The 26,364-nt window shown below is 39.1% G+C and overlaps 1 protein-coding gene across 1 annotated transcript; it reads right to left on the reverse strand.

The window, feature by feature from the left end:
• Nucleotides 1–806: 806 nt before the first annotated feature.
• LOC138595237 (calpain-2 catalytic subunit-like) lies at nucleotides 807–26,364 on the reverse strand. The gene is made up of 21 exons (XM_069666595.1): nucleotides 25,983–26,364; nucleotides 23,703–23,772; nucleotides 12,228–12,346; nucleotides 11,398–11,531; nucleotides 9,971–10,139; nucleotides 9,759–9,842; nucleotides 9,597–9,682; nucleotides 9,204–9,269; nucleotides 8,916–9,076; nucleotides 8,220–8,389; nucleotides 8,126–8,137; nucleotides 7,427–7,638; nucleotides 7,242–7,278; nucleotides 6,197–6,262; nucleotides 6,019–6,076; nucleotides 5,868–5,932; nucleotides 5,639–5,707; nucleotides 5,473–5,551; nucleotides 3,837–3,953; nucleotides 1,091–1,149; nucleotides 807–1,006 (listed from the first exon to the last, which is right to left on the reverse strand). Exons 1-21 carry the CDS (start codon nucleotides 26,217–26,219, stop codon nucleotides 983–985), a joined length of 2,094 nt encoding a protein of 697 aa, XP_069522696.1. The 5' UTR covers nucleotides 26,220–26,364; the 3' UTR covers nucleotides 807–982.

The raw sequence follows: 26,364 nt of genomic DNA on the forward strand, positions 1-26,364 counted from the left end.
CTTGATCAAGAATATAAACTCTTCAGCTGAAGACATCTGAGTCTCCTGGGTCTTCTTCATCTTCTGGTTCATCAAGCTTTAGAATCTCCATCACAGATCCAGGTGTCAGACTGAAAAGAAACTTTAAGAGAACCAAGATAAACTTCCATCTGGACTCAGAGGAAGATACGTTTTATGTTGTTAACTAACAAGCTAGTTATCAGACATGTGACTACATCCTCCGTCTCCTAACATGTCAGAGTTTTCTCTGAAAAGAAGAGGCTACATGTTTTAATCTTTGACCTGCACAAAGGTCACCTGTACGGACAAAGGTGAATTCTATCAATCAGTCACTTAAAGTTTAGTTCAGTGAAATCAATGAGAGATTACAACAAACATGTAAACTTAGCTTGGTGTTGTCAGTCAGCGTTAGCTACTACATCAAGTTAGCATAGAGTTAGCTTCTTGCTCCACTTAGCTTAGGGTTAGCCTTTTAGTCTTCATCCCTGGCTCATACTCCGCAGACTGTAGGATGCACTGAAGATTAGCTTGTTAGCGAACATGTAAATTGCAGAAGGTATTTTATCATTCTGCTAGTAGTTCTTCCCTGCTCTTAGTTTTTGTGCTAAGCTACGCTAAAGCCATCCGGCTACAACACTGAGCGACAAACAGCTACCAACATCAAAACTTTCATTGCTTAATTCACCCTCTTATCATGTACATATTGTCACTACATCGAAGGGCAATCCACATTTTCCATAGATTCCTTGTATGTGCCAACATACTTGGCCAATAAAGCTGATATGTTTAAATATGACAGAAACGTGTTAAAGGCTTTGTGAATATATTTATTGACTTTACATTTGCTGCCAGTCAGGTAGTGTATAGGATGCAGCAGAAGCCTCACATATAGAACACGAGCAGTGAAAGAAAGAGAAGCTGTGAACAGGAATATGGTGTCCTGCAGTAACACTGAAGCTCCAGGCGAATCCGGAGCAGCGGCTCAGATCATGGCAAAATTTAACCACTGCAGGAAGAACAGAAAGAAACCTGGTTCAAGTCAACACCTCAGCATGTGTGTGACGTGTGAATCAACCGGTCGTGTTCTCACCTGGGTGAAGTCGAGCTCGATGGAGCCGCTGTTGTGAGCGTCCAGCTTCTTGAAGACCCCTGAGGAGGACCAAGCGCCACATTCAATTTCCTCAAGTTGTCACGTTTCATTATTATGTAACATACAAATGTCACTGCTTGTTGAGCTAACTGTTTGTTGAGCTAACTGTCTGTGGAGCTAACTGCTTCTTGAGCTAACTGTTTGTTGAGCTAACTGTCTGTGGAGCTTACTGCTTGTTGAGCTAACTGCTTGTGGAGCTAACTGTTTGTGGAGCTAACTGTTTGTGGAGCTATCTGTCTGTGGAGCTAACTGCTTGTGGAGCTAACTGCTTGTGGAGCTAACTGTTTGTCGTGCTAACTGCTTGTGGAGCTAACTGCTTCTTGAGCTAACTGTCTGTGGAGCTTACTGCTTGTTGAGCTAACTGCTTGTGGAGCTAACTGCTTGTTGAGCTAACTGTTTGTGGAGCTATCTGTCTGTGGAGCTAACTGCTTGTGGAGCTAACTGCTTGTGGAGCTAACTGTTTGTCGTGCTAACTGCTTGTGGAGCTAACTGTTTGTCGTGCTAACTGCTTGTGGAGCTAACTGTTTGTCGTGCTAACTGCTTGTGGAGCTAACTGTTTGTCGTGCTAACTCCTTGTGGAGCTAACTGTTTGTGGAGCTAACTGTTTGTGAAGCTAACTGTTTGTGGCGTTAACTGTTTGTGAAGCTAACTGTTTGTCGTGCTAACTGCTTGTGGGGCTAACTGCTTGTCAAGCTAACTGGTTGTGGAGCTAACTGTTTGTGAAGCTAACTGTCTGTGGAGCTAACTGCTTCTTGAGCTAACTGTTTGTGGAGCTAACTGCTTCTTGAGCTAACTGTTTGTGAAGCTAACTGTCTGTGGAGCTAACTGCTTCTTGAGCTAACTGTTTGTGGAGCTAACTGCTTCTTGAGCTAACTGTTTGTTGAGCTAACTGTTTGTTGAGCTAACTGTTTGTCGTGATAACTGCTTGTGGAGCTAACTGCTTGTGGAGCTAACTGTTTGTGGAGCTATCTGTCTGTGGAGCTAACTGTTCGTCGTGCTAACTGCTTATGGGGCTAACTGCTTGTTGAGCTAACTGTTTGTTAAGCTAACTGTTTGTGGAGTTAACTGTCTGTGGAGCTAACTGTCTGTGGAGCTAACTGCTTCTTGAACTAACTGTTTGTGGAGCTAACTGCTTCTTGAGCTAACTGCTTGTTGAGCTAACTGTTTGTTGAGCTAACTGTCTGTGGTGGAGCTAACTGCTTCTTGAGCTAACTGTTTATGGAGCTAACTGTCTGTGGAGCTTACTGCTTGTTGAGCTAACTGCTTGTGAAGCTAACTGTCTGTGGAGCTAACTGCTTCTTGAGCTAACTGTTTGTGGAGCTAACTGCTTCTTGAGCTAACTGTTTGTTGAGCTAACTGCTTGTTGAGCTAACTGTTTGTCGTGATAACTGCTTGTGGAGCTAACTGCTTGTGGAGCTAACTGTTTGTGGAGCTATCTGTCTGTGGAGCTAACTGTTTGTCGTGCTAACTGCTTGTGGGGCTAACTGCTTGTTGAGCTAACTGTTTGTCAATCTAACTGCTTGTTGGGCTAACTGCTTGTCGAGCTAACTGTTTGTGGAGCTAACTGTTTGTTAAGCTAACTGTTTGTGGAGTTAACTGTTTGTGAAGCTAACTGTCTGTGGAGCTAACTGCTTCTTGAACTAACTGTTTGTGGAGCTAACTGCTTCTTGAGCTAACTGCTTGTTGAGCTAACTGTTTGTTGAGCTAACTGTTTGTCGTGCTAACTGCTTGTGGGGCTAACTGCTTGTGGAGCTAACTGTTTTTGGAGCTATCTGTCTGTGGAGCTAACTGCTTGTTGAGCTAACTGCTTGTGGAGCTAACTGTTTGTCGTGCTAACTGCTTGTGGGGCTAACTGCTTGTGGGGCTAACTGCTTGTTGAGCTAACTGTTTGTCAATCTAACTGCTTGTCGAGCTAACTGTTTGTGGGGCTAACTGTTTGTGGAGTTAACTGTCTGTGGAGCTAACTGCTTCTTGAGCTAACTGTTTGTGGAGTTAACTGTTTGTGAAGCTAACTGTCTGTGGAGCTAACTGCTTCTTGAGCTAACTGTTTGTGGAGTTAACTGTTTGTGAAGCTAACTGTCTGTGGAGCTAACTGCTTCTTGAGCTAACTGTTTGTGGAGTTAACTGTTTGTGAAGCTAACTGTCTGTGGAGCTAACTGCTTCTTGAGCTAACTGTTTGTGGAGCTAACCGCTTCTTGAGCTAACTGTTTGTGGAGCTAACTGCTTCTTGAGCTAACTGTTTGTGAAGCTATCTGTCTGTGGAGCTAACTGCTTCTTGAGCTAACTGCTTCTTGAGCTTACTGTTTGTGGAGCTATCTGTCTGTGGAGCTAACTGCTTGTTGAGCTAACTGCCTGTGGAGCTAACTGCTTGTTGAGCTAACTGCCTGTGGAGCTAACTGTTTGTTGAGCTATCTGTCTGTGGAGCTAACTGCTTCTTGAGCTAACTGCCTGTGGAGCTAACTGTTTGTGGAGCTATCTGTCTGTGGAGCTAACTGCTTGTTGAGCTAACTGCTTGTAGAGCTAACTGCTTATCTAGGTAACTGCTAACGTCATTTGTCAATAAGATCCACTGAAGAGGATTAAAAGCTCTCCTAGCCAACCAGCTTGCGAGCAGGCAATCATGCTGCTGTTGTTAGCTTCCTGTTAGCCATCAGACGGTGGATGTTAGACATGTTTTAACACTCACTGAACATCATCTCCAGCCTCATCAAACAGCCCACGAAGTTGTCGAAGTCGATGGTCATGTCGGGGTCGGAATATCGAGCCACCAGCAGCTGGTAGATGGTGTTGTTGAGGGTGAAACCTGGAGGAGGAGGAGGAGGAGGATGAGTTACTGTGGAGCAGCAGGTGGAGAACAAACCAGACTATGATCATGCTAACGCTAAGAGACCTGAGAATAACTCAATATTAATAACTTCAAGATGCTATGCACTCCAAAACTGGGATTTTCCTAAACTCTGTCCACAGTGGGTCACTTCCTCTTAGCTCTCTGTATGTTGTGATGTCTGATTTAAGTGAGCATTTTGTGAACACGGTTTTAATGTTATAAAACAAGATAAATGAAATCATCAAAGAAACTCAGGACAAAAAGAAGAAATAAAAGAGCTGCAACAGAAATGTGTCTTGCTCACACAGCGAGCTACTGCTGCTAACAATGCTAAAAAAGCTAACACTTCTAAGACTGCTTATGAAGCAAACAATGCTAACAGCGATAACGAAGCTAGTGCTGCTTACTTTGCTTATGAAGCTAACACTGCTAACAAGGCTAAATGTGTCCTCCAGCGGAATGTAACGTACCGTCGGCTTCAATTCACTGACAGTAAAGAGTTCAGAGTCCAGACAGCAGCAGAGACACAAACACATCGATCGTTAACAAAGAGAGAAACACAGAAAACATCACAGAGAGGAAGAAGAAGAGGACAACAGGAGAAGAAGAGTAAATCCACAACAGGAGAAACTTTTATTTTGAAAGTTATGAGGGTGAACCCAGTGAAATAACAACAGTCCTGATTAATGTCCAGGGGGAGTGAGTCACAGGAAACACCCTGAGGCACCTCCAGCCTCAGCTCACACTCAGACACGAAGAGCTGAATCATCTGATGGAGTTCAAACAGTGTACCTGCTACACACATTCATATCAATCAATGAAGAGTTACTGGAAGAACGTCTCCAGCCGGGCTCAGAGGACACACTGACTGTATACAATATAAACACAATCTGTGGGAGGAACCTAAAACATGTCCTTCCACCCACGAGGTTTAAATCAACCAATCAGATCATTTCTGACAGAACCCATACAAACAGTCAGAAAGGAACCGAAAGGAAAGAGAAGACAACAGCAGAGAACAACATGTTAGTCCTGAAGGAGCTCTGAGGCGTCTGAACCAAACCTCATTCAAGAAAGAGGGATTTTAACGAACCCTCACAGTGGGAGCTCACAGACAGGAGCCAGCGTTTAACAGGACTGAGCTTCTGGTCTTGAAACACTTACATGCAACAGACAGTGTGGGGGTCAAAGGTCATGCAGAAACATAACAGGGAGGCTAACTGCTGCTGTTACACCTTTACCTCCTTCCTGTCTCCAACTTCAGATCAGCTCTTTAAAAACACTCCTACAGAACCAGTTAAGAGCTTCAATGCTGTTTGAATCTAGTGAAAACAAACTTCTGATTATTTATGAATTATTTTTTATCATCATACAGCAGGTGGGCTCATCGTAAAGTCCTGAGAAATAAAATGTTGAATCAGAGGGACTCTTATACTCTACAGAGCGTGTGCAGGTCAGTCTGTGTTCCTGCGGCAGAAGAAGAACCGAAGCGTACCTGCGTCTTTGAAGGCCACTCTCATCTCCGGAGTGCTCATCGTCCCCGAGTTATCCAAGTCGTTGTTCTTATAGATCGACTGCAGACACAAACAAAGAGCTGCTGTTGATCTTTGTGAGGTGAATGTAGACATTTTGTTTGAAAGGTCAAAGGTCACAGGTCTTACCAAGTATCTCTGCACCTTCTTCCACAGAGTGGCGAACTCTCCGAGGCCGAGCTTTCCGTTTCCGCTGTCCTGATGACGAGTTAAAGAGTCACAACTTCCTGTTTCAGAGTTTCAATCTGAACCACCAGACAAAGAAACATGGCCGCCAGGTTAATGTCTGTTAGCTCACTCGCTAACGTTAGCATAAATAACATGAGCATGTTTAAATCACAGCTGACAGAAAGGATACATCCATCAGGTTGACCATCACCCTGCAGGTCTCCATGCTGAAGCCGTCAGTCTTTATGTCCGTACCTGTGAGTGAGGCAGGAAGTTAAAGGTGCAGCTGGACAGGTGAGCAGGTAAACAGGTAAGCAGGTGAATCCTCAGCTTTAACCTACGTTTGGCGACGATCTTGTTCATGATGGTCTTGAGCTCCACCGCAGAGATCTCCATGTCCTGAAACAAACAGGAAACGGGTCACACCTGGCTGCTCACCTCAGGTGTGATGATGTCAGAGGTGGACAGGTGATCAGGACTTAGACACACGTTTAAAGTCACACGCAAAAAAAAACATACGTCTCCGGCGAGTTTGGTGAAGAGTCCTCTGAATCCTGCGTCCACGTCCTCGTCCGACACCGACTCCTGAACGCACCACGAGGAGAACAACATTTTCAGTCAGTGACATCACAAACACCTGAGACTGTGATGGAACTGTTCACACGTCAGGAGCGAAAGATTCATGTTTCAGTGAGTGATCCCTTTAACAGAAACCTTTAAATGAATGTTGACATCAGATATTAAAGGTGTTTGCAGAGGAATAATATTCAGCCATTACTCCGTCTCCTCCTCTAACAGCTCCTCTATAAACAGGAAATAGTTTCCCTGATCCTCGTTAAACAGCAGCTGCAGCCCCTCAGTGTGGTCACATGACCCGACAGGTTAGCTCCGTATAACAGGATTAACCCTGCGGAGCCTGCAGAGCGTCAGAGCTGTCTGCAGCACAGATCTGTTTCAGTCTGACCTTCATCATCATCATGGAGCGTCTCAGCCAATCACAGAGAGTCTCTGAGTCAGCCTGAAGGACATGTTGAAGCTGCCGGCAGAGACTCCACCGTGTTACAGTCACAAACACAAGGTTCAACGAGTTCCTAACTTAGACAGCGGCTCTCTGTTGTTCAGCAGTCAGTGCTTACGTTTCATACGGAGTTTAATCTGACGGCTCCGTCTGTTCGTCATCGGTGTTAAACTGATGCTGTGTCGTATGTGAACTATATGAACAACCAAAGTCACACAAGCAGCTCCTGTGTCCTTAGAGCTTAAATCAGTGTTTTTCTGAATGGAGTCTGGTGTGTTTGCAGAGAGCGATGTAACGTCTGTGTGTGGTTAAAACAATCATCTTCCTCTGTAACAAAAAGGTCTATCTCTGTAGGGATCCTTTCTGTCATGTTGTCACACACGGATGAACACATCTACTGGAGACATTCACAAACTTTCTGTACCGGAGTCATTCAGACATTCAGACCCAAAATATATGAAAACTGTGATCAGAAATGGACCAATCACAGCCCTTCTTAGCCCTGTATGGGGCCTCTGTAGCTGCTGTAACTCAAGCTTTACTCACATCCTCCAGCTCAGCGTTTACCGGGTCGTCACAGGGTCTGACAGGACAGAGAGGCACACACGTTAGATAACACACACACACACACACTCAGCCCACACACACACACTGCCCCCCCCCAGGTCAAAGCACCCCTTCAGAGACACACAGGCAGGTCTCTGTTCACCCTGAGTAGCAGCAGCTCTTACTGGGTCTCTGTCTGCTTCTCTGAGAACACACGGATGCAGAAGTCTCCGTTGAGGTGCGGCTCGAAGGTGGATGGGACGATCAGGTACTCTCCGGGCGGCAGCTTGAAGCGGGTGCTGACCTCTCGCAGGTTGATGAAGGTCTCAGACTTCGCTGTCTGAGCGTGCGTCAGGAAGAAGTTCTTATCCAGGTGTACCTGCCTCTGCCCGTGGAACTGAGAGGGACAGGCATGATGACGCATCGTACTTATAATACAATGATATAATATATAACACAATGATTTAATGATATAATGATCTGTATGTGAGTCCCGAGGTTAAGAAGTGTGACAGACATATCTGTTTTAGATGTGTGAGCGCATGCTCGTACATGTCTGTAAATAAGTGTTTGATATTTAATCTTTGACACACTTTGAGACGCTGGTGAGACGCTGTGTTCTGCATCGTGTGGCAGACGTGACAGAGCCTGAGCTCTCTAATGATCATGATGTTGTTACTGCAGCATCCTTTCACCTGTCTCTTGTCACTGAGTCTCAGTAACATCTGTTGATGTTAGCGCACGGCGCTGTCGTCAGACAGATCTCACCTGCTCGCTGTGTGAGGTGATGTTATGAAGGGTAATGTTTGTATCTGGTGAGTGTAGAGCAGAGACAGATGTTTGTTTCGACCTTTAACCTGAAGGTGTCGGGGTCCAGAGCTCACCTGTTTAGGGACCTACAGACAAACAGAAGACGGGAACAGGGTCAGCTTGTGCAGTCGTCTTTTCATCCTTTAATCTAACCTCTGTCCTCCTCACCTCGTAGATGGCGAACCCCACAGTGTGCATGTCCTCTCCTTGTTTCCGCAGCTTCCTGCGGTTCTTCTGGATCAGACCGACCACGAAGCTGCAGCCCACCTCTCCGTCATCAGGGTCGTCGTCCTCCTCCTCCAGCTTTATCACAAACTGAGGGTTCGTCCAGAACGTGTCTGCAGAGAACAAACAGGAACATGAGCTCAGACAGGCGGCTGTGGCTCAGTGGTAGAGTGGGTTGTCTCTCAGTCGGTAGGTTGGTGGTTCGATCCCTGACCGCTACAGTCTACATGTCCAAGTGTCCTTGGGCAAGACACTGAACCCCAAATTGCTCCCGGTGGCATAGACCTGATTGGAGATAGGCCTCTGCCATCAGTGCGTGAACGTGTGTGTGAACGGGTGAATGTGACATGTAGTGTAAAAGCAGCTTTGAGTGGTCACAAGACTAAAACAGAGACATCAAAGTACAGTCCATTCACCATTTTACCTCCTGCTCCACCACACATCCTGGAACTGCTGCACTGCTACACCTAACAACCCTCTGCATACTCCAACAGGGTCACACAGGGTCACACAGGGTCACACTGCTCGATACCTTCACTCTGCCTGTTCCTCACATACAAGTTTAACTACAGCGTGTCTATATGTTCAGATAAACCCGTCCATGTTAGTCCCAGTGGTCCCAGTGGTCCCAGTACTTACAGGGATGGTTCCTGCAGCCCCCGGCCGTGGATCCTCTCCTCCAGGTGCCATCGAACTTGCTGACGCTCCAGTGTTTGACGGAGTCATCGTCAATGGCGTCGGGGGTCAGAGTGCACACCTCGATACGAGAGTAGTGACGCAGGAACTCGTTGTAGGACATCCTGCAGAGATTGGACAGGGGGGAGCGCTCACTCTGCAGCTACATCACCGACACCAACTTCTACCACTGACCTGTATCTTTGGTAGAACGGATCTATACAGTATAACTCTATGTTACTGTGAACCTACCAGAACTCTCCGTCCTCTGCGTTGGCGTTTGGACACTCCCCCTGCACGTGGTTCCACTCTGAGGATCTGAAGAACATAAACACATAGAACATCTTTCATGTCATCATCTCGTTTAATCTCATCGTGTCTCATGTAAAGTCCTCTTATCATATGAATGATCTGCACATTATGGTGACCAAACAGTCCAGATGTATCGATGGTGTGATCGGATCAATCGTTGTTATGTCACATTAGTGTTAGCCAGAATGCTAGCTCTACTACTTCCTCCTCCTGTTAGCCCCACTCTGCACAGCTTCACTGTCACTGTCCACCAGCTGACTGAAGTCTGTTTACAGGTGTGATCTGCTCAGGTTTAACCAGCATGTGTGCAGGTGTTGTGGTTGGTTTGGTTACCCGTCGCTCCAGGCTCCGGTCCATTCCACCTGACCCCAGGGGTTCCTCATCCTCACCAGCTTCTCCTGCCGGCCGCGGTAGTTCACCTGCACACACAAACGTTTACTTTCCTCTTGTTTCATATCAACACGTTCATATGTCCTTTAGAGGAAGTGATGTCACCTCCACGGCGCCGGTCAGGGAGTAGGCGTGGCCTTTCACCAGCTTCTGACGAGTGACAGCCTCTGAGTCCGCAGCGCTGGTGATCTGCAGGAAGAAACAACAGGGACGGTTTGTTCATCATCATCATCATCTCTGGTTATGAGTCAAACAATCAGACAACATGTTTCTGAACATGATAAAGATACTCTCTCGTGTTTTCCCTCCACACTCACGTCGATGGAGCAGCCGAGCAGCGCTCCGGCCTCCAGGGCCTTCTTGATGATGTGGAACAGGTTGGATGGAGGTCGCTGGAGGTCGTAGTTCTCAGCGATGCCTCCGGTGAAATCCTCAAAGCCCTCAGTGGTGGAGCCGCCAGACAAGGCCTCATAACAGCCGTTCATTCTGTGACGGAAACACAGGGTATCAAAGAGAAACTGTTTCTGTCACACGTGGGCTGAGATCTGTCTCACTACAGCGCTATGAAGCCACAACAAACAGATGTTACTGAGATTTAATGACAATAAACAGGCTGAGAGGATGCTGAGAGAACTACATCAGGAGGCAGGTTTGGAAACAGGCTGAGTTCATGCTCTGTCAGGTCTGTCTGTGAGACGAAAAGAACAAGACTTTAAAATGACTGTTTTTTGAATGGAGTTTGGTTTGAACATTTTTGATGTATCATACAATTTCAAAACTGACCGACTTTTCTGACACAGCGTCACACAAACTTCTGCTGATTAGAGCTTCGCCCGTGACAAATACTGTAATTAACACATTCCCAGTTGTGTATAAAAAGAAACCCAGCTCACCAGACCTTCATGTGAAGTGCAAACTGACCTCTGACAACATGCCAAAGATTCAACCACTGATCAAAATGCTGATCATCAAGAGCCTGAAGACCAAGTCTGCTGCTGAGGGGGCAGACATCTTTAATGTATCCAAACATCAAGTGGAGAGGACAAGAAAAAGATTGGAAGAAACTGGTGGCCTTCATGACAAGCCCAGGTCAGGCAGACCACGTAAGACAACTGTTCGAGAGGACCGTTTGTTGCTTGGACAGTCCAGGGCCAGCGCTTTTTCAACTGCAGCAGAGCTACGTGAGAACTGGTCAACAGAACCCTGTATCAACAAGAACAGTTTGTCGAATTCTCTCACGCAGTGGTCTCCATGGAAGAAAGTAAACTTTTGCATGATTTATGTTGTTTGCTTTGCCTTCTGCAAATTGCCATCCTTCCTACCTTTGCATTAACTTTCTATGTATTTGGGCCACGCAAAATATCTCTTGTTTTGACAAGTTACTCCTAACCCTCTGAATCGTTCCTGCGCATCACGATTAGCAATGAGTATCAACAAGCTAATGCCTGAGCCTTATCTGCATCTCTTTCAGCCTGTGGTCTGCAGCTGTAACCACTGAGCGCTGAACACAACTGAATACTTCTGTTAGTGACTTTAATTAAGGCTGAATGAAAGGACGTATAAACCTTTACATAATTCTTCTGTTCCACAGGAGACTTATGTCAGGAAGACTCTAATTTAGTCTTTGCTAAAAATAAAGAAACTTGAGCCGTCATGTGACCAGAGAGGTTAAAAACCAGCCAATACTTAGGCAACTTAAATATTTGCTTTGTGAACAGGAGGTTAAATCCCAGGTTGCTCTTACTTGGCATAGGCTTTCTCCAGCAGAGCACTCCAGAACTCCCTCCCCTCCGCAGAGTGCACGAACATCAGCTCTCCATCTTTCACGGGCAGGCGGTCGTCGATCACCACGTCCACCCACTCGCCAAACTGCCAGAACTACAGACAGAGAAGAGGAAACAATCTGAAACACAACATAGACTTTTATTTTGAAAGACTCTTTATGCTCTGAATTCTTTTTCCTGTCCCCACTGTTTAAACATGTTTCATTCCCAACTCGTCTTAGGCCCAGTTCAGACCAAACACTAATGTAGAGACGAGTTGAAACCTGCCTCTACCTGCGATACACTTGTCTACGGCGCTCTGAGAGCAGCCAGTTTACACCAACAGGACGAGAGGAGACGATGTCTGCTGTCTGTCTTTGGTGAATGTAGACTCAGCACAGAGCTGCAGTCTGTCTGTCTGACCGAGGGTGGGGCTGAGCTACAAACACAGGCAGGTCAGAGGTCAGAGGTCAGAGATTTTTGACACCTCTGCTATATGGTGACCTTTAAGATAAAACTTAACGCCAGGTAACATGACAAACACCTGGCGAGCTGCAGAGCAGTGATGGAGTTCCACAGGGATCACTGTCGGGTCCCGTACAGACCCAGCTCTCATAATAATAAACTCATCATATTAGTTTACTTTAACATGATTACTTCCATGAAAGCTACAAACACATGTGAACATGTCAATACTTCAGGTTTATCCTCTGTAACAAACAGAGTTCATCACACACAGAAGCCTCTTTACTACAGCCTGTACTGAGGGTAGAGTCGTCGCACACAGACGGAACGTTAACACTGAAGTTACCTGGAAGTGAAAGATGCCGGCGTAGTCGTCACCAAAGCCCTGGTCGGTTGGAACAACTCTGGCCATCACATACTCGTTCAGCGTCAGAGAGGCGATGGCCGCCAACAGCCAGCAGTCACCTGAATGGACAGGAAGACACTAGGCACATTAAAACGACTCAGTGCTGCCTCCTACAGGCTGCAGAGCTCATTAAAAACTACGTCCTGATGAGAGTCTGAACAGTAAGCTACATGTGCAGGATGTCCTGATGGCGGCGCCAAAGGAGGGTTATATAAAGTTATGTTTTCATTCAGTTTAAACAAAGTTATGTTTTCACTGAGTTTTAAGTTTAAATAAAGTTATGTTTTCACTCAGTTTAAATAAAGTTGTTTTCACTCAGTTTAAATAAAGTTATGTTTTCACTCAGTTTAAATGAAGTTGTTTTCACTCAGTTTAAATGAAGTTGTTTTCACTCAGTTTAAATAAAGTTATGTTTTCACTCAGTTTAAATGAAGTTGTTTTCACTCAGTTTAAATGAAGTTGTTTTCACTCAGTTTAAATAAAGTTATGTTTTCACTCAGTTTAAATAAAGTTGTTTTCACTCAGTTTAAATAAAGTTGTTTTCACTCAGTTTAAATAAAGTTATGTTTTCACTCAGTTTAAATAAAGTTGTTTTCACTCAGTTTAAATGAAGTTGTTTTCACTCAGTTTAAATAAAGTTATGTTTTCACTCAGTTTAAATGAAGTTGTTTTCACTCAGTTTAAATAAAGTTATGTTTTCACTCAGTTTAAATGAAGTTGTTTTCACTCAGTTTAAATGAAGTTATGTTTTCACTCAGTTTAAATAAAGTTATGTTTTCACTCAGTTTAAATAAAGTTATGTTTTCACTCAGTTTAAATGAAGTTGTTTTCACTCAGTTTAAATAAAGTTATGTTTTCACTCAGTTTAAATAAAGTTGTTTTCACTCAGTTTAAATAAAGTTATGTTTTCACTCAGTTTAAATAAAGTTATGTTTTCACTCAGTTTAAATAAAGTTATGTTTTCACTCAGTTTAAATGAAGTTGTTTTCACTCAGTTTAAATAAAGTTATGTTTTCACTCAGTTTAAATGAAGTTGTTTTCACTCAGTTTAAATGAAGTTATGTTTTCACTCAGTTTAAATGAAGTTGTTTTCACTCAGTTTAAATAAAGTTATGTTTTCACTCAGTTTAAATGAAGTTGTTTTCACTCAGTTTAAATAAAGTTATGTTTTCACTCAGTTTAAATGAAGTTGTTTTCACTCAGTTTAAATGAAGTTATGTTTTCACTCAGTTTAAATAAAGTTATGTTTTCACTCAGTTTAAATAAAGTTATGTTTTCACTCAGTTTAAATGAAGTTGTTTTCACTCAGTTTAAATAAAGTTGTTTTCACTCAGTTTAAATAAAGTTATGTTTTCACTCAGTTTAAATGAAGTTGTTTTCACTCAGTTTAAATAAAGTTATGTTTTCACTCAGTTTAAATAAAGTTGTTTTCACTCAGTTTAAATAAAGTTGTTTTCACTCAGTTTAAATGAAGTTATGTTTTCACTCAGTTTAAATAAAGTTGTTTTCACTCAGTTTAAATGAAGTTATGTTTTCACTCAGTTAAAATAAAGTTATGTTTTCACTCAGTTTAAATAAAGTTGTTTTCACTCAGTTTAAATGAAGTTGTTTTCACTCAGTTTAAATAAAGTTATGTTTTCACTCAGTTTAAATAAAGTTATGTTTTCACTCAGTTTAAATAAAGTTATGTTTTCACTCAGTTTAAATTAAGTTGTTTTCACTCAGTTTAAATAAAGTTATGTTTTCACTCAGTTTAAATGAAGTTGTTTTCACTCAGTTTAAATGAAGTTGTTTTCACTCAGTTTAAATAAAGTTATGTTTTCACTCAGTTTAAATGAAGTTGTTTTCACTCAGTTTAAATGAAGTTATGTTTTCACTCAGTTTAAATGAAGTTGTTTTCACTCAGTTTAAATAAAGTTATGTTTTCACTCAGTTTAAATGAAGTTGTTTTCACTCAGTTTAAATAAAGTTATGTTTTCACTCAGTTTAAATGAAGTTGTTTTCACTCAGTTTAAATAAAGTTATGTTTTCACTCAGTTTAAATAAAGTTATGTTTTCACTCAGTTTAAATGAAGTTGTTTTCACTCAGTTTAAATAAAGTTATGTTTTCACTCAGTTTAAATAAAGTTGTTTTCACTCAGTTTAAATAAAGTTATGTTTTCACTCAGTTTAAATAAAGTTATGTTTTCACTCAGTTTAAATAAAGTTATGTTTTCACTCAGTTTAAATTAAGTTGTTTTCACTCAGTTTAAATAAAGTTATGTTTTCACTCAGTTTAAATAAAGTTGTTTTCACTCAGTTTAAATAAAGTTGTTTTCACTCAGTTTAAATAAAGTTATGTTTTCACTCAGTTTAAATAAAGTTGTTTTCACTCAGTTTAAATGAAGTTGTTTTCACTCAGTTTAAATAAAGTTATGTTTTCACTCAGTTTAAATGAAGTTGTTTTCACTCAGTTTAAATAAAGTTATGTTTTCACTCAGTTTAAATGAAGTTGTTTTCACTCAGTTTAAATGAAGTTATGTTTTCACTCAGTTTAAATAAAGTTATGTTTTCACTCAGTTTAAATAAAGTTATGTTTTCACTCAGTTTAAATGAAGTTGTTTTCACTCAGTTTAAATAAAGTTATGTTTTCACTCAGTTTAAATAAAGTTGTTTTCACTCAGTTTAAATAAAGTTATGTTTTCACTCAGTTTAAATAAAGTTATGTTTTCACTCAGTTTAAATAAAGTTATGTTTTCACTCAGTTTAAATGAAGTTGTTTTCACTCAGTTTAAATAAAGTTATGTTTTCACTCAGTTTAAATGAAGTTGTTTTCACTCAGTTTAAATGAAGTTATGTTTTCACTCAGTTTAAATGAAGTTGTTTTCACTCAGTTTAAATAAAGTTATGTTTTCACTCAGTTTAAATGAAGTTGTTTTCACTCAGTTTAAATAAAGTTATGTTTTCACTCAGTTTAAATGAAGTTGTTTTCACTCAGTTTAAATGAAGTTATGTTTTCACTCAGTTTAAATAAAGTTATGTTTTCACTCAGTTTAAATAAAGTTATGTTTTCACTCAGTTTAAATGAAGTTGTTTTCACTCAGTTTAAATAAAGTTGTTTTCACTCAGTTTAAATAAAGTTATGTTTTCACTCAGTTTAAATGAAGTTGTTTTCACTCAGTTTAAATAAAGTTATGTTTTCACTCAGTTTAAATAAAGTTGTTTTCACTCAGTTTAAATAAAGTTGTTTTCACTCAGTTTAAATGAAGTTATGTTTTCACTCAGTTTAAATAAAGTTGTTTTCACTCAGTTTAAATGAAGTTATGTTTTCACTCAGTTAAAATAAAGTTATGTTTTCACTCAGTTTAAATAAAGTTGTTTTCACTCAGTTTAAATGAAGTTGTTTTCACTCAGTTTAAATAAAGTTATGTTTTCACTCAGTTTAAATAAAGTTATGTTTTCACTCAGTTTAAATAAAGTTATGTTTTCACTCAGTTTAAATTAAGTTGTTTTCACTCAGTTTAAATAAAGTTATGTTTTCACTCAGTTTAAATGAAGTTGTTTTCACTCAGTTTAAATGAAGTTGTTTTCACTCAGTTTAAATAAAGTTATGTTTTCACTCAGTTTAAATGAAGTTGTTTTCACTCAGTTTAAATGAAGTTATGTTTTCACTCAGTTTAAATGAAGTTGTTTTCACTCAGTTTAAATAAAGTTATGTTTTCACTCAGTTTAAATGAAGTTGTTTTCACTCAGTTTAAATAAAGTTATGTTTTCACTCAGTTTAAATGAAGTTGTTTTCACTCAGTTTAAATAAAGTTATGTTTTCACTCAGTTTAAATAAAGTTATGTTTTCACTCAGTTTAAATGAAGTTGTTTTCACTCAGTTTAAATAAAGTTATGTTTTCACTCAGTTTAAATAAAGTTGTTTTCACTCAGTTTAAATAAAGTTATGTTTTCACTCAGTTTAAATAAAGTTATGTTTTCACTCAGTTTAAATAAAGTTATGTTTTCACTCAGTTTAAATTAAGTTGTTTTCACTCAGTTTAAATAAAGTTATGTTTTCACTCAGTTTAAATGAAGTTATGTTTTCACTCAGTTTAAATAAAGTTATGTTTTCACTCAGTTTAAATAAAGTTATGTTTTCACTCAGTTTAAATGAAGTTGTTTTCACTCAGTTTAAATAAAGTTATGTTTTCACTCAGTTTAAATAAAGTTATGTTTTCACTCAGTTTAAATGAAGTTATGTTTTCACTCAGTTTAAATAAAGTTATGTTTTCACTCAGTTTAAATGAAGTTGTTTTCACTCAGTTTAAATAAAGTTATGTTTTCACTCAGTTTAAATAAAGTTATGTTTTCACTCAGTTTAAATGAAGTTGTTTTCACTCAGTTTAAATAAAGTTATGTTTTCACTCAGTTTAAATAAAGTTATGTTTTCACTCAGTTTAAATGAAGTTATGTTTTCACTCAGTTTAAATAAAGTTATGTTTTCACTCAGTTTAAATAAAGTTATGTTTTCACTCAGTTTAAATTAAGTTGTTTTCACTCAGTTTAAATGAAGTTATGTTTTCACTCAGTTTAAATAAAGTTATGTTTTCACTCAGTTTAAATTAAGTTGTTTTCACTCAGTTTAAATTAAGTTGTTTTCACTCAGTTTAAATAAAGTTATGTTTTCACTCAGTTTAAATAAAGTTATGTTTTCACTCAGTTTAAATTAAGTTGTTTTCACTCAGTTTAAATTAAGTTGTTTTCACTCAGTTTAAATGAAGTTGTTTTCACTCAGTTTAATTAAAGTTATGTTTTCACTCAGTTTAAATAAAGTTATGTTTTCACTCAGTTTAAATGAAGTTATGTTTTCACTCAGTTTAAATAAAGTTATGTTTTCACTCAGTTTAAATGAAGTTGTTTTCACTCAGTTTAAATGAAGTTATGTTTTCACTCAGTTTAAATAAAGTTATGTTTTCACTCAGTTTAAATAAAGTTATGTTTTCACTCAGTTTAAATTAAGTTGTTTTCACTCAGTTTAAATAAAGTTATGTTTTCACTCAGTTTAAATTAAGTTGTTTTCACTCAGTTTAAATAAAGTTATGTTTTCACTCAGTTTAAATAAAGTTATGTTTTCACTCAGTTTAAATGAAGTTGTTTTCACTCAGTTTAAATGAAGTTATGTTTTCACTCAGTTTAAATGAAGTTGTTTTCACTCAGTTTAAATGAAGTTATGTTTTCACTCAGTTTAAATAAAGTTATGTTTTCACTCAGTTTAAATGAAGTTGTTTTCACTCAGTTTAAATAAAGTTATGTTTTCACTCAGTTTAAATAAAGTTATGTTTTCACTCAGTTTAAATGAAGTTGTTTTCGCTCAGTTTAAATAAAGTTGTTTTCACTCAGTTTAAATTAAGTTATGTTTTCACTCAGTTTAAATAAAGTTGTTTTCACTCAGTTTAAATAAAGTTATGTTTTCACTCAGTTTAAATAAAGTTATGTTTTCACTCAGTTTAAATAAAGTTATGTTTTCACTCAGTTTAAATAAAGTTATGTTTTCACTCAGTTTAAATGAAGTTGTTTTCACTCAGTTTAAATAAAGTTATGTTTTCACTCAGTTTAAATAAAGTTATGTTTTCACTCAGTTTAAATGAAGTTGTTTTCACTCAGTTTAAAAAAAGTTATGTTTTCACTCAGTTTAAATGAAGTTGTTTTCACTCAGTTTAAATGAAGTTGTTTTCACTCAGTTTAAATGAAGTTATGTTTTCACTCAGTTTAAATAAAGTTATGTTTTCACTCAGTTTAAATGAAGTTGTTTTCACTCAGTTTAAATGAAGTTATGTTTTCACTCAGTTTAAATAAAGTTATGTTTTCACTCAGTTTAAATGAAGTTGTTTTCACTCAGTTTAAATAAAGTTATGTTTTCACTCAGTTTAAATAAAGTTATGTTTTCACTCAGTTTAAATGAAGTTGTTTTCACTCAGTTTAAATAAAGTTATGTTTTCACTCAGTTTAAATAAAGTTATGTTTTCACTCAGTTTAAATAAAGTTGTTTTCACTCAGTTTAAATAAAGTTATGTTTTCACTCAGTTTAAATGAAGTTATGTTTTCACTCAGTTTAAATAAAGTTATGTTTTCACTCAGTTTAAATTAAGTTGTTTTCACTCAGTTTAAATAAAGTTATGTTTTCACTCAGTTTAAATAAAGTTATGTTTTCACTCAGTTTAAATGAAGTTGTTTTCACTCAGTTTAAATAAAGTTATGTTTTCACTCAGTTTAAATGAAGTTGTTTTCACTCAGTTTAAATGAAGTTGTTTTCACTCAGTTTAAATAAAGTTATGTTTTCACTCAGTTTAAATGAAGTTATGTTTTCACTCAGTTTAAATTAAGTTGTTTTCACTCAGTTTAAATTAAGTTGTTTTCACTCAGTTTAAATAAAGTTATGTTTTCACTCAGTTTAAATAAAGTTATGTTTTCACTCAGTTTAAATGAAGTTGTTTTCACTCAGTTTAAATAAAGTTATGTTTTCACTCAGTTTAAATGAAGTTGTTTTCACTCAGTTTAAATGAAGTTGTTTTCACTCAGTTTAAATGAAGTTGTTTTCACTCAGTTTAAATAAAGTTATGTTTTCACTCAGTTTAAATGAAGTTATGTTTTCACTCAGTTTAAATGAAGTTGTTTTCACTCAGTTTAAATAAAGTTATGTTTTCACTCAGTTTAAATGAAGTTATGTTTTCACTCAGTTTAAATGAAGTTGTTTTCACTCAGTTTAAATAAAGTTGTTTTCACTCAGTTTAAATAAAGTTATGTTTTCACTCAGTTTAAATAAAGTTGTTTTCACTCAGTTTAAATAAAGTTATGTTTTCACTCAGTTTAAATAAAGTTGTTTTCACTCAGTTTAAATGAAGTTATGTTTTCACTCAGTTTAAATAAAGTTATGTTTTCACTCAGTTTAAATGAAGTTGTTTTCACTCAGTTTAAATAAAGTTGTTTTCACTCAGTTTAAATGAAGTTATGTTTTCACTCAGTTTAAATAAAGTTGTTTTCACTCAGTTTAAATGAAGTTGTTTTCACTCAGTTTAAATAAAGTTGTTTTCACTCAGTTTAAATGAAGTTATGTTTTCACTCAGTTTAAATGAAGTTATGTTTTCACTCAGTTTAAATGAAGTTGTTTTCACTCAGTTTAAATGAAGTTATGTTTTCACTCAGTTTAAATGAAGTTGTTTTCACTCAGTTTAAATAAAGTTATGTTTTCACTCAGTTTAAATAAAGTTGTTTTCACTCAGTTTAAATAAAGTTATGTTTTCACTCAGTTTAAATTAAGTTGTTTTCACTCAGTTTAAATAAAGTTATGTTTTCACTCAGTTTAAATGAAGTTATGTTTTCACTCAGTTTAAATAAAGTTATGTTTTCACTCAGTTTAAATGAAGTTGTTTTCACTCAGTTTAAATAAAGTTATGTTTTCACTCAGTTTAAATAAAGTTATGTTTTCACTCAGTTTAAATAAAGTTATGTTTTCACTCAGTTTAAATAAAGTTGTTTTCACTCAGTTTAAATAAAGTTATGTTTTCACTCAGTTTAAATGAAGTTGTTTTTACTCAGTTTAAATTAAGTTATGTTTTCACTCAGTTTAAATGAAGTTGTTTTCACTCAGTTTAAATAAAGTTATGTTTTCACTCAGTTTAAATAAAGTTGTTTTCACTCAGTTTAAATGAAGTTATGTTTTCACTCAGTTTAAATAAAGTTATGTTTTCACTCAGTTTAAATAAAGTTATGTTTTCACTCAGTTTAAATGAAGTTGTTTTCACTCAGTTTAAATAAAGTTATGTTTTCACTCAGTTTAAATAAAGTTGTTTTCACTCAGTTTAAATAAAGTTATGTTTTCACTCAGTTTAAATAAAGTTATGTTTTCACTCAGTTTAAATGAAGTTATGTTTTCACTCAGTTTAAATGAAGTTGTTTTCACTCAGTTTAAATAAAGTTATGTTTTCACTCAGTTTAAATAAAGTTATGTTTTCACTCAGTTTAAATGAAGTTATGTTTTCACTCAGTTTAAATGAAGTTGTTTTCACTCAGTTTAAATAAAGTTATGTTTTCACTCAGTTTAAATGAAGTTATGTTTTCACTCAGTTTAAATAAAGTTGTTTTCACTCAGTTTAAATGAAGTTATGTTTTCACTCAGTTTAAATAAAGTTGTTTTCACTCAGTTTAAATGAAGTTATGTTTTCACTCAGTTTAAATAAAGTTGTTTTCACTCAGTTTAAATAAAGTTATGTTTTCACTCAGTTTAAATTAAGTTGTTTTCACTCAGTTTAAATGAAGTTGTTTTTACTCAGTTTAAATTAAGTTATGTTTTCACTCAGTTTAAATAAAGTTATGTTTTCACTCAGTTTAAATGAAGTTGTTTTTACTCAGTTTAAATTAAGTTGTTTTCACTCAGTTTAAATGAAGTTGTTTTCACTCAGTTTAAATAAAGTTATGTTTTCACTCAGTTTAAATAAAGTTGTTTTCACTCAGTTTAAATAAAGTTATGTTTTCACTCAGTTTAAATAAAGTTATGTTTTCACTCAGTTTAAATAAAGTTGTTTTCACTCAGTTTAAATAAAGTTATGTTTTCACTCAGTTTAAATGAAGTTGTTTTTACTCAGTTTAAATGAAGTTATGTTTTCACTCAGTTTAAATGAAGTTATGTTTTCACTCAGTTTAAATGAAGTTGTTTTCACTCAGTTTAAATAAAGTTATGTTTTCACTCAGTTTAAATAAAGTTGTTTTCACTCAGTTTAAATTAAGTTGTTTTCACTCAGTTTAAATAAAGTTATGTTTTCACTCAGTTTAAATAAAGTTGTTTTCACTCAGTTTAAATGAAGTTATGTTTTCACTCAGTTTAAATGAAGTTGTTTTCACTCAGTTTAAATGAAGTTGTTTTCACTCAGTTTAAATAAAGTTGTTTTTACTCAGTTTAAATAAAGTTTCATAGTTAGTATGAAGATAAAAAGGTTCCTTTAATGACTCTGAAGTGTTTCGTGCTGCTGATGAACAAACAGGATTTAAGTGAGGGAGGAGAAAAACAGCCTGGAGACTCTCTGACCGCAAATATTCACTGCTGCGTTAAAGATGGGAGGTCTCACTCTGCAGCAAATTCCCGAACTGACTTCAGGTCAGACAGACGCAGAGAAAGCAGAGGAAACATTGACAGGAAATATAGAGAGAATCTGCAGTTTGTAGTTTAGTGAAAAAGTTTCTGCATGTTTTTAGTTTGATCTTCACTATTACACAACCGAGAGTCAGAGAGCTGCTGTGGTTTACAGACGGCACGGCATGGTGAGTCATCTCCACAAAACTGTGTGTGTGTGTGTGTGTTAGTGTTAGGGTGTGTCCTGGTTGGTTGACAGCACATAACCCCCCCATGTTTGTGTCTCTCGCCCTCTAACAATAGCGTGCAGGCCTCTTCCTGCTCCTTCCTGCTCAGCCAATTAGAGCGCAGCGTTGCAGCGCCCTCTCATTACAGCAGATCCAGGTCCTCAGCTGGTTCACATTAAGCTCTGTGGTTCTAAAATATTCTGCTGTAAACATGTGTGTGTGTGTGTGTGTGTGTGTGTGTGTGTGTGTAGACTGACATAAACACACAGATGTGTTTTTATTTCAGTCTACTTCAGTCCCAGCTCACCAGACCTTCATGTGAAGTGCAAACTGACCTCTGACAACATGCCAAAGATTCAACCACTGATCAAAATGCTGATCATCAAGAGCCTGAAGACCAAGTCTGCTGCTGAGGGGGCAGACATCTTTAATGTGTCCAAACATCAAGTGGAGAGGACAAGAAAAAGATTGGAAGAAACTGGTGGCCTTCATGACAAGCCCAGGTCAGGCAGACCACGTAAGACAACTGTTCGAGAGGACCGTTTGTTGCTTGGACAGTCCAGGGCCAGCGCTTTTTCAACTGCAGCAGAGCTACGTGAGAACTGGTCAACAGAACCCTGTATCAACAAGAACAGTTTGTCGAATTCTCTCATGCAGTGGTCTCCATGGAAGAATTAGCGCTCAGAAACCAGCATTAAACAGAAGACAACAAAAAAAATCGTGTTGCATTTGCCAAGGCCCACAGCTTGCAGAAAGGATGGACAGTGGAAAAGTGGCAGAAGGTTGATTTTTCTGATGAATTATCTGTTGAACTGCATCCCAATCGCCGCAAATACTGCAGAAGACCTTTTGGAACCCGCATGGACCCAAGATTCACCCAGAAAACAGTCAAGTTTGGTGGAGGAAAAACCATGGTTTGGGGCTACATGCAGTATGGGGGTGTGCAAGAGATCTGCAGAGTGGATGGCAACATCAACAGCCTGAAATATCAAGACATTCTTTCTGCCCATTACATTCCAAACCACAAGAGAGGGCAAACTCTGCAGCAGGATGGTGCTCCTTCTCAGACTTCAGCCTCCACATTGAAGTTTCTGAAAGCGAAGAAGGTCAAGGTGCTCCAGGATTGGCCAGCCCAGTCACCAGACATGAACATTATTGAGCATGTCTGGGGTAAGATGAAGGAGGAGGTTCGGAAGATGAAACCTAAGAATCTTGATGAAGTCTGGGAGTCCTGCAAGACTGCTTTCTTTGCCATTCCAGAGGACTTTGTTATTAAGTTATTTGAGTCAGTGCTGAGACGTACGGATGCAGTCCTCCAAGCTCACGGGAGCCATACAAGATATTCTTTCTTTTTTCCAAGGCACCATGACTTTATGTTCTGATGTTATTGTAGCATGTTTGTGTATTCAAAATAAAGTATATGTTTAGTTTTTACATTATGTTTGTATGCGACAAGACTTTTGTCCAAGCAAAATCTGACCTTTCTGTCCTATGAAATGAAAAAACTCAATGAATGATAAAAAACTTTATTCTGGTAGATAAGCATCATTTAGAGGGCTTTGCCTTTCATAGAAGCCATTTCTGATTCCAATTGATTAACTACAAGTAAAGTTGTTTGTTGTTCCTAAGACTTGGATAAGTGACCAGACTTTTGTCAGGTACTGTATATATATACATAAAAATACATAAATGTGTATATGAATATATACAGTACGTATATGTATATATATGTTTATATATTAATACAAAACATGACACGTGTCGATGAACCAAAGAAAAGGAGACGCTGAAATGTTGAAGTAAAATAACAGATGAAAGAATGAATGATGATCTGTTGATTGATACCATCTATAATATTAATCATGTAATCTGTTATTAATATATGTGTTGATTATTGATCATCTATATTAATGTCTTCAAGCTGTTTGTGGTCTGTATGAAGCTCACTGACCTTTGACCCCAACAGGTTCAGACAGACGACACATTGGAAATCTCATCTCCCTGCCTGCCTGTCTGTCTGTTTACCTGTCTGTCAGCAGTTTCTGACTGACTGTATAAATGTCTGTGGTGCATTCAGGGACAGTCAGGAGAACTCACCCAGAGCTCCCTGGCAGATGTCGGTCCTGGTGGCTCCGCCCACGATGAACTCTGGATTAGAGACCAGTTCCTGATGGACGAGAGAGAGACAGACAGTGAGAGAGAGACAGACAGACAGGCAGAGAGCCAGACCGAAAGGCAGACAGAGAGAGAGACAGACACTTTAATCATGCAGCTCTGCGTCTTTAAATCTGACCAGCTGTCAGTCACCCGTTCACACCTGCTTTGCCCTCCTGACACTGCCCCCACAGGAGCTCAGAGTTTATCAGGTCTCTGTGTTTCTGTGTGAATGCAGCAGGTAACACTCAGGAACATTCACACAGTGAGTGGGCGGAGCTTAACTGCTCCCTCAGGTGTATATGATGTTTCTGCTGTCGTGTTTGTGGAAACATCCTGATACATGTTGGAGTGACATTAACCTTGCTTCATTCAGTCAGGTGACTGAGACTCCGCCTCCTCCTGCACATTCGACACAGGCTCCGCCCCCTCACCTCTACACCAAACAGAGTATTTCCAGCAGTAAGAGTTGCTGTGTTCGATATCCCATAGTACACTAGCATCACGTCCTGATGTGGCCTACATGTGGTCTGTAGTATGTAAACACAAGCTAAATGTGCAGGATGCCAAAAATACCCGGATGTCTGATTCACAGAAAATCTCCAGGATGCATCGGACCAGTCTACCTCGCCGACTGTATCCCACAATGCAAAGCGCTGGAACGTCACAGCGGCAGTTGAAATGATGGACAGCAGCAGCATTCCAGCAGAAGGGGGCGCTATAGCTAAAGAAGCAACAGTTATTGTGTACTTCTGCCTGCCGTAGCATACTGCAAAATGAATTTCAAAAGCTCCTCCATCCTACAGACTACCGCCCAACGCAGCATGTAGCATGTAGTGTTTAGTATGTAGTGTGTAGTACAGCATTTCAAACACAGCCACGGTCTGACAGAGATGACCTCCCGCTGTGAGAGGACAGGTGTGAGAGGACAGAGAGGACAGGTGAGGACATGTTCGTCAGGACCGATCAGAGTTCATGTGAAGAAGCAGGTAAAACTAACAGGTTCACTCGCTCACACAGGAGAACACACGAGACGCCCTAACCTGGGCTCTGTCTCTAACAGGTTCAGTAAAGGTGTGTCTCTCTGTTAGGGGCCTCTGACCCCAGCACCTGTCAGGCCCTCCACCTGTCCATCATCAGACCCGTCAGGTGTCTCAGTCCAGCAGAGAGACTGTAACTGGAGTTTAACTGTGACAGACTCAGGTGTGATTCCTCCTGTAGGTTCACACACACCTCCTGAATCTACCTTCATCTGCTGCTGCACGAGTGTTCAGTGTTAATGTCTGCAGGTCGCCAGCTGCTACACTGCACAGGCACCACTCCTCCTCTTCCTCTGCTCAGTGACACATCTGCACGAGGAGGCAGTGTGTGTGTGTGTGTGTGCGTGTGTGTGTGTGGGTGTTATAACGGGACCATGTAGTGTTTCCTCCCTGTGACACAGAAACCAGGAAGCAGCTCAATTTTTTGGTTTGTAGTGACTCATCTGAGAGGAATGTGAGATCTGTGACTCAGTGTGTTCAGTTGATCCTGCAGCAGCAGCTGTAGTATGTGCATATAATCATCAGACACACACTCAGGTACAGAACACAGGTACATGTGTAGCTACAGTACTCATGTGAGGACTTAATGAAGGTGAACTGATTCATGATTGTATTAACCCGCTGATGAGGTCACAATCAAACTCAACATCAAACTAACTTCAGTTCTAAAAGTGTAAAATCAGAGTTTAAACATCCCGTCTGTGTTCACTCTGTCACATGCAGGAGAGGAAACGGGCACGTGCAGAGCAACAGGAGGAGATCTTTGGGACGTTCCGAGTGTAAATCAGTATCGTCTTTTTTTCACGGACACACTTCAGTATATAACTCTGTCATCTCTACAGCATGTGTACTGATCTCTACAGTATGCGTACTAATCTACAGTATGCGTACTAATCTCTACAGCATGTGTACTTATGTATTTGTACTGATCTCTACAGTATGTCTTTCTAACGTACTTTATACACATTCTCTCTGTTTGAGTCTCTTTTGGTGTTTTTCCATCAGGGCGGAGCAGCTCAGTTATGAGTCGCCTGCAGGTATTCTGCCAACAACCCCCCTTCACACACACACACACACACACACACACACACACACACACACACAACCTCCACGCCCCTCCAACCACACCCACTGCTGCAAACTAACCCTCCCCTCCTGAACCGAGACCCGGTCCGGTTCTTACCGTGGGCCTCTTCCAGGTGACCCCGCGGACCTTGAAGGAGCTCCGGCCCAGCTCGTTGAAGCCCAGGGCCTCGGGGGCGGCGGGGAACGTGGGGTCGCAGAAGAGCTTCCCGGAGGAGCGGCACTGCGCGCGCAGAGCGGCGAAGTCCTGGTTGAGATACCGCGTCGCATTCGCGTTGGTGCCGAACCCCGCGGCCAGCGCGCGCTTCTTGGCCAGAGTGGAGGCCACGCCGGACATGATGGAGCCGCAGAAGAAGAACAAGAAGAAGGAGAAGAAGAGTCAGAGACGCTCCGCTGATTCTTCTCACTAACTTTTCCTCACAGAGAGTCCGACAGAGAGGAGTGCAGACCTCCGCCCCGAGATCCAGAGGAGGAGCCTGTCT

Source organism: Semicossyphus pulcher, unplaced genomic scaffold (genome assembly GCF_022749685.1).
Source record: "Semicossyphus pulcher isolate SPU_LCO1_2020_fin unplaced genomic scaffold, fSemPul1.0.p SCAF_17, whole genome shotgun sequence".
Classification (NCBI taxonomy): Eukaryota; Metazoa; Chordata; class Actinopteri; order Labriformes; family Labridae; genus Semicossyphus; species Semicossyphus pulcher.

What these genes read in the sequence shown, in the direction of transcription:
- LOC138595237 (XM_069666595.1), bottom strand. Translation starts at nt 26,219, where the DNA reads ATGTCCGGCGTGGCCTCCACTCTGGCCAAGAAGCGCGCGCTGGCCGCG. An exon ending in GCAGAGGACGGAGAGTTCTG is followed by an intron (nt 9,077 to 9,203) that starts GTAGGTTCACAG and finishes CAATCTCTGCAG; the next exon opens with GATGTCCTACAACGAGTTCC. An exon ending in GAGAAGCAGACAGAGACCCA is followed by an intron (nt 7,279 to 7,426) that starts GTAAGAGCTGCT and finishes CTGTCCTGTCAG; the next exon opens with ACCCTGTGACGACCCGGTAA.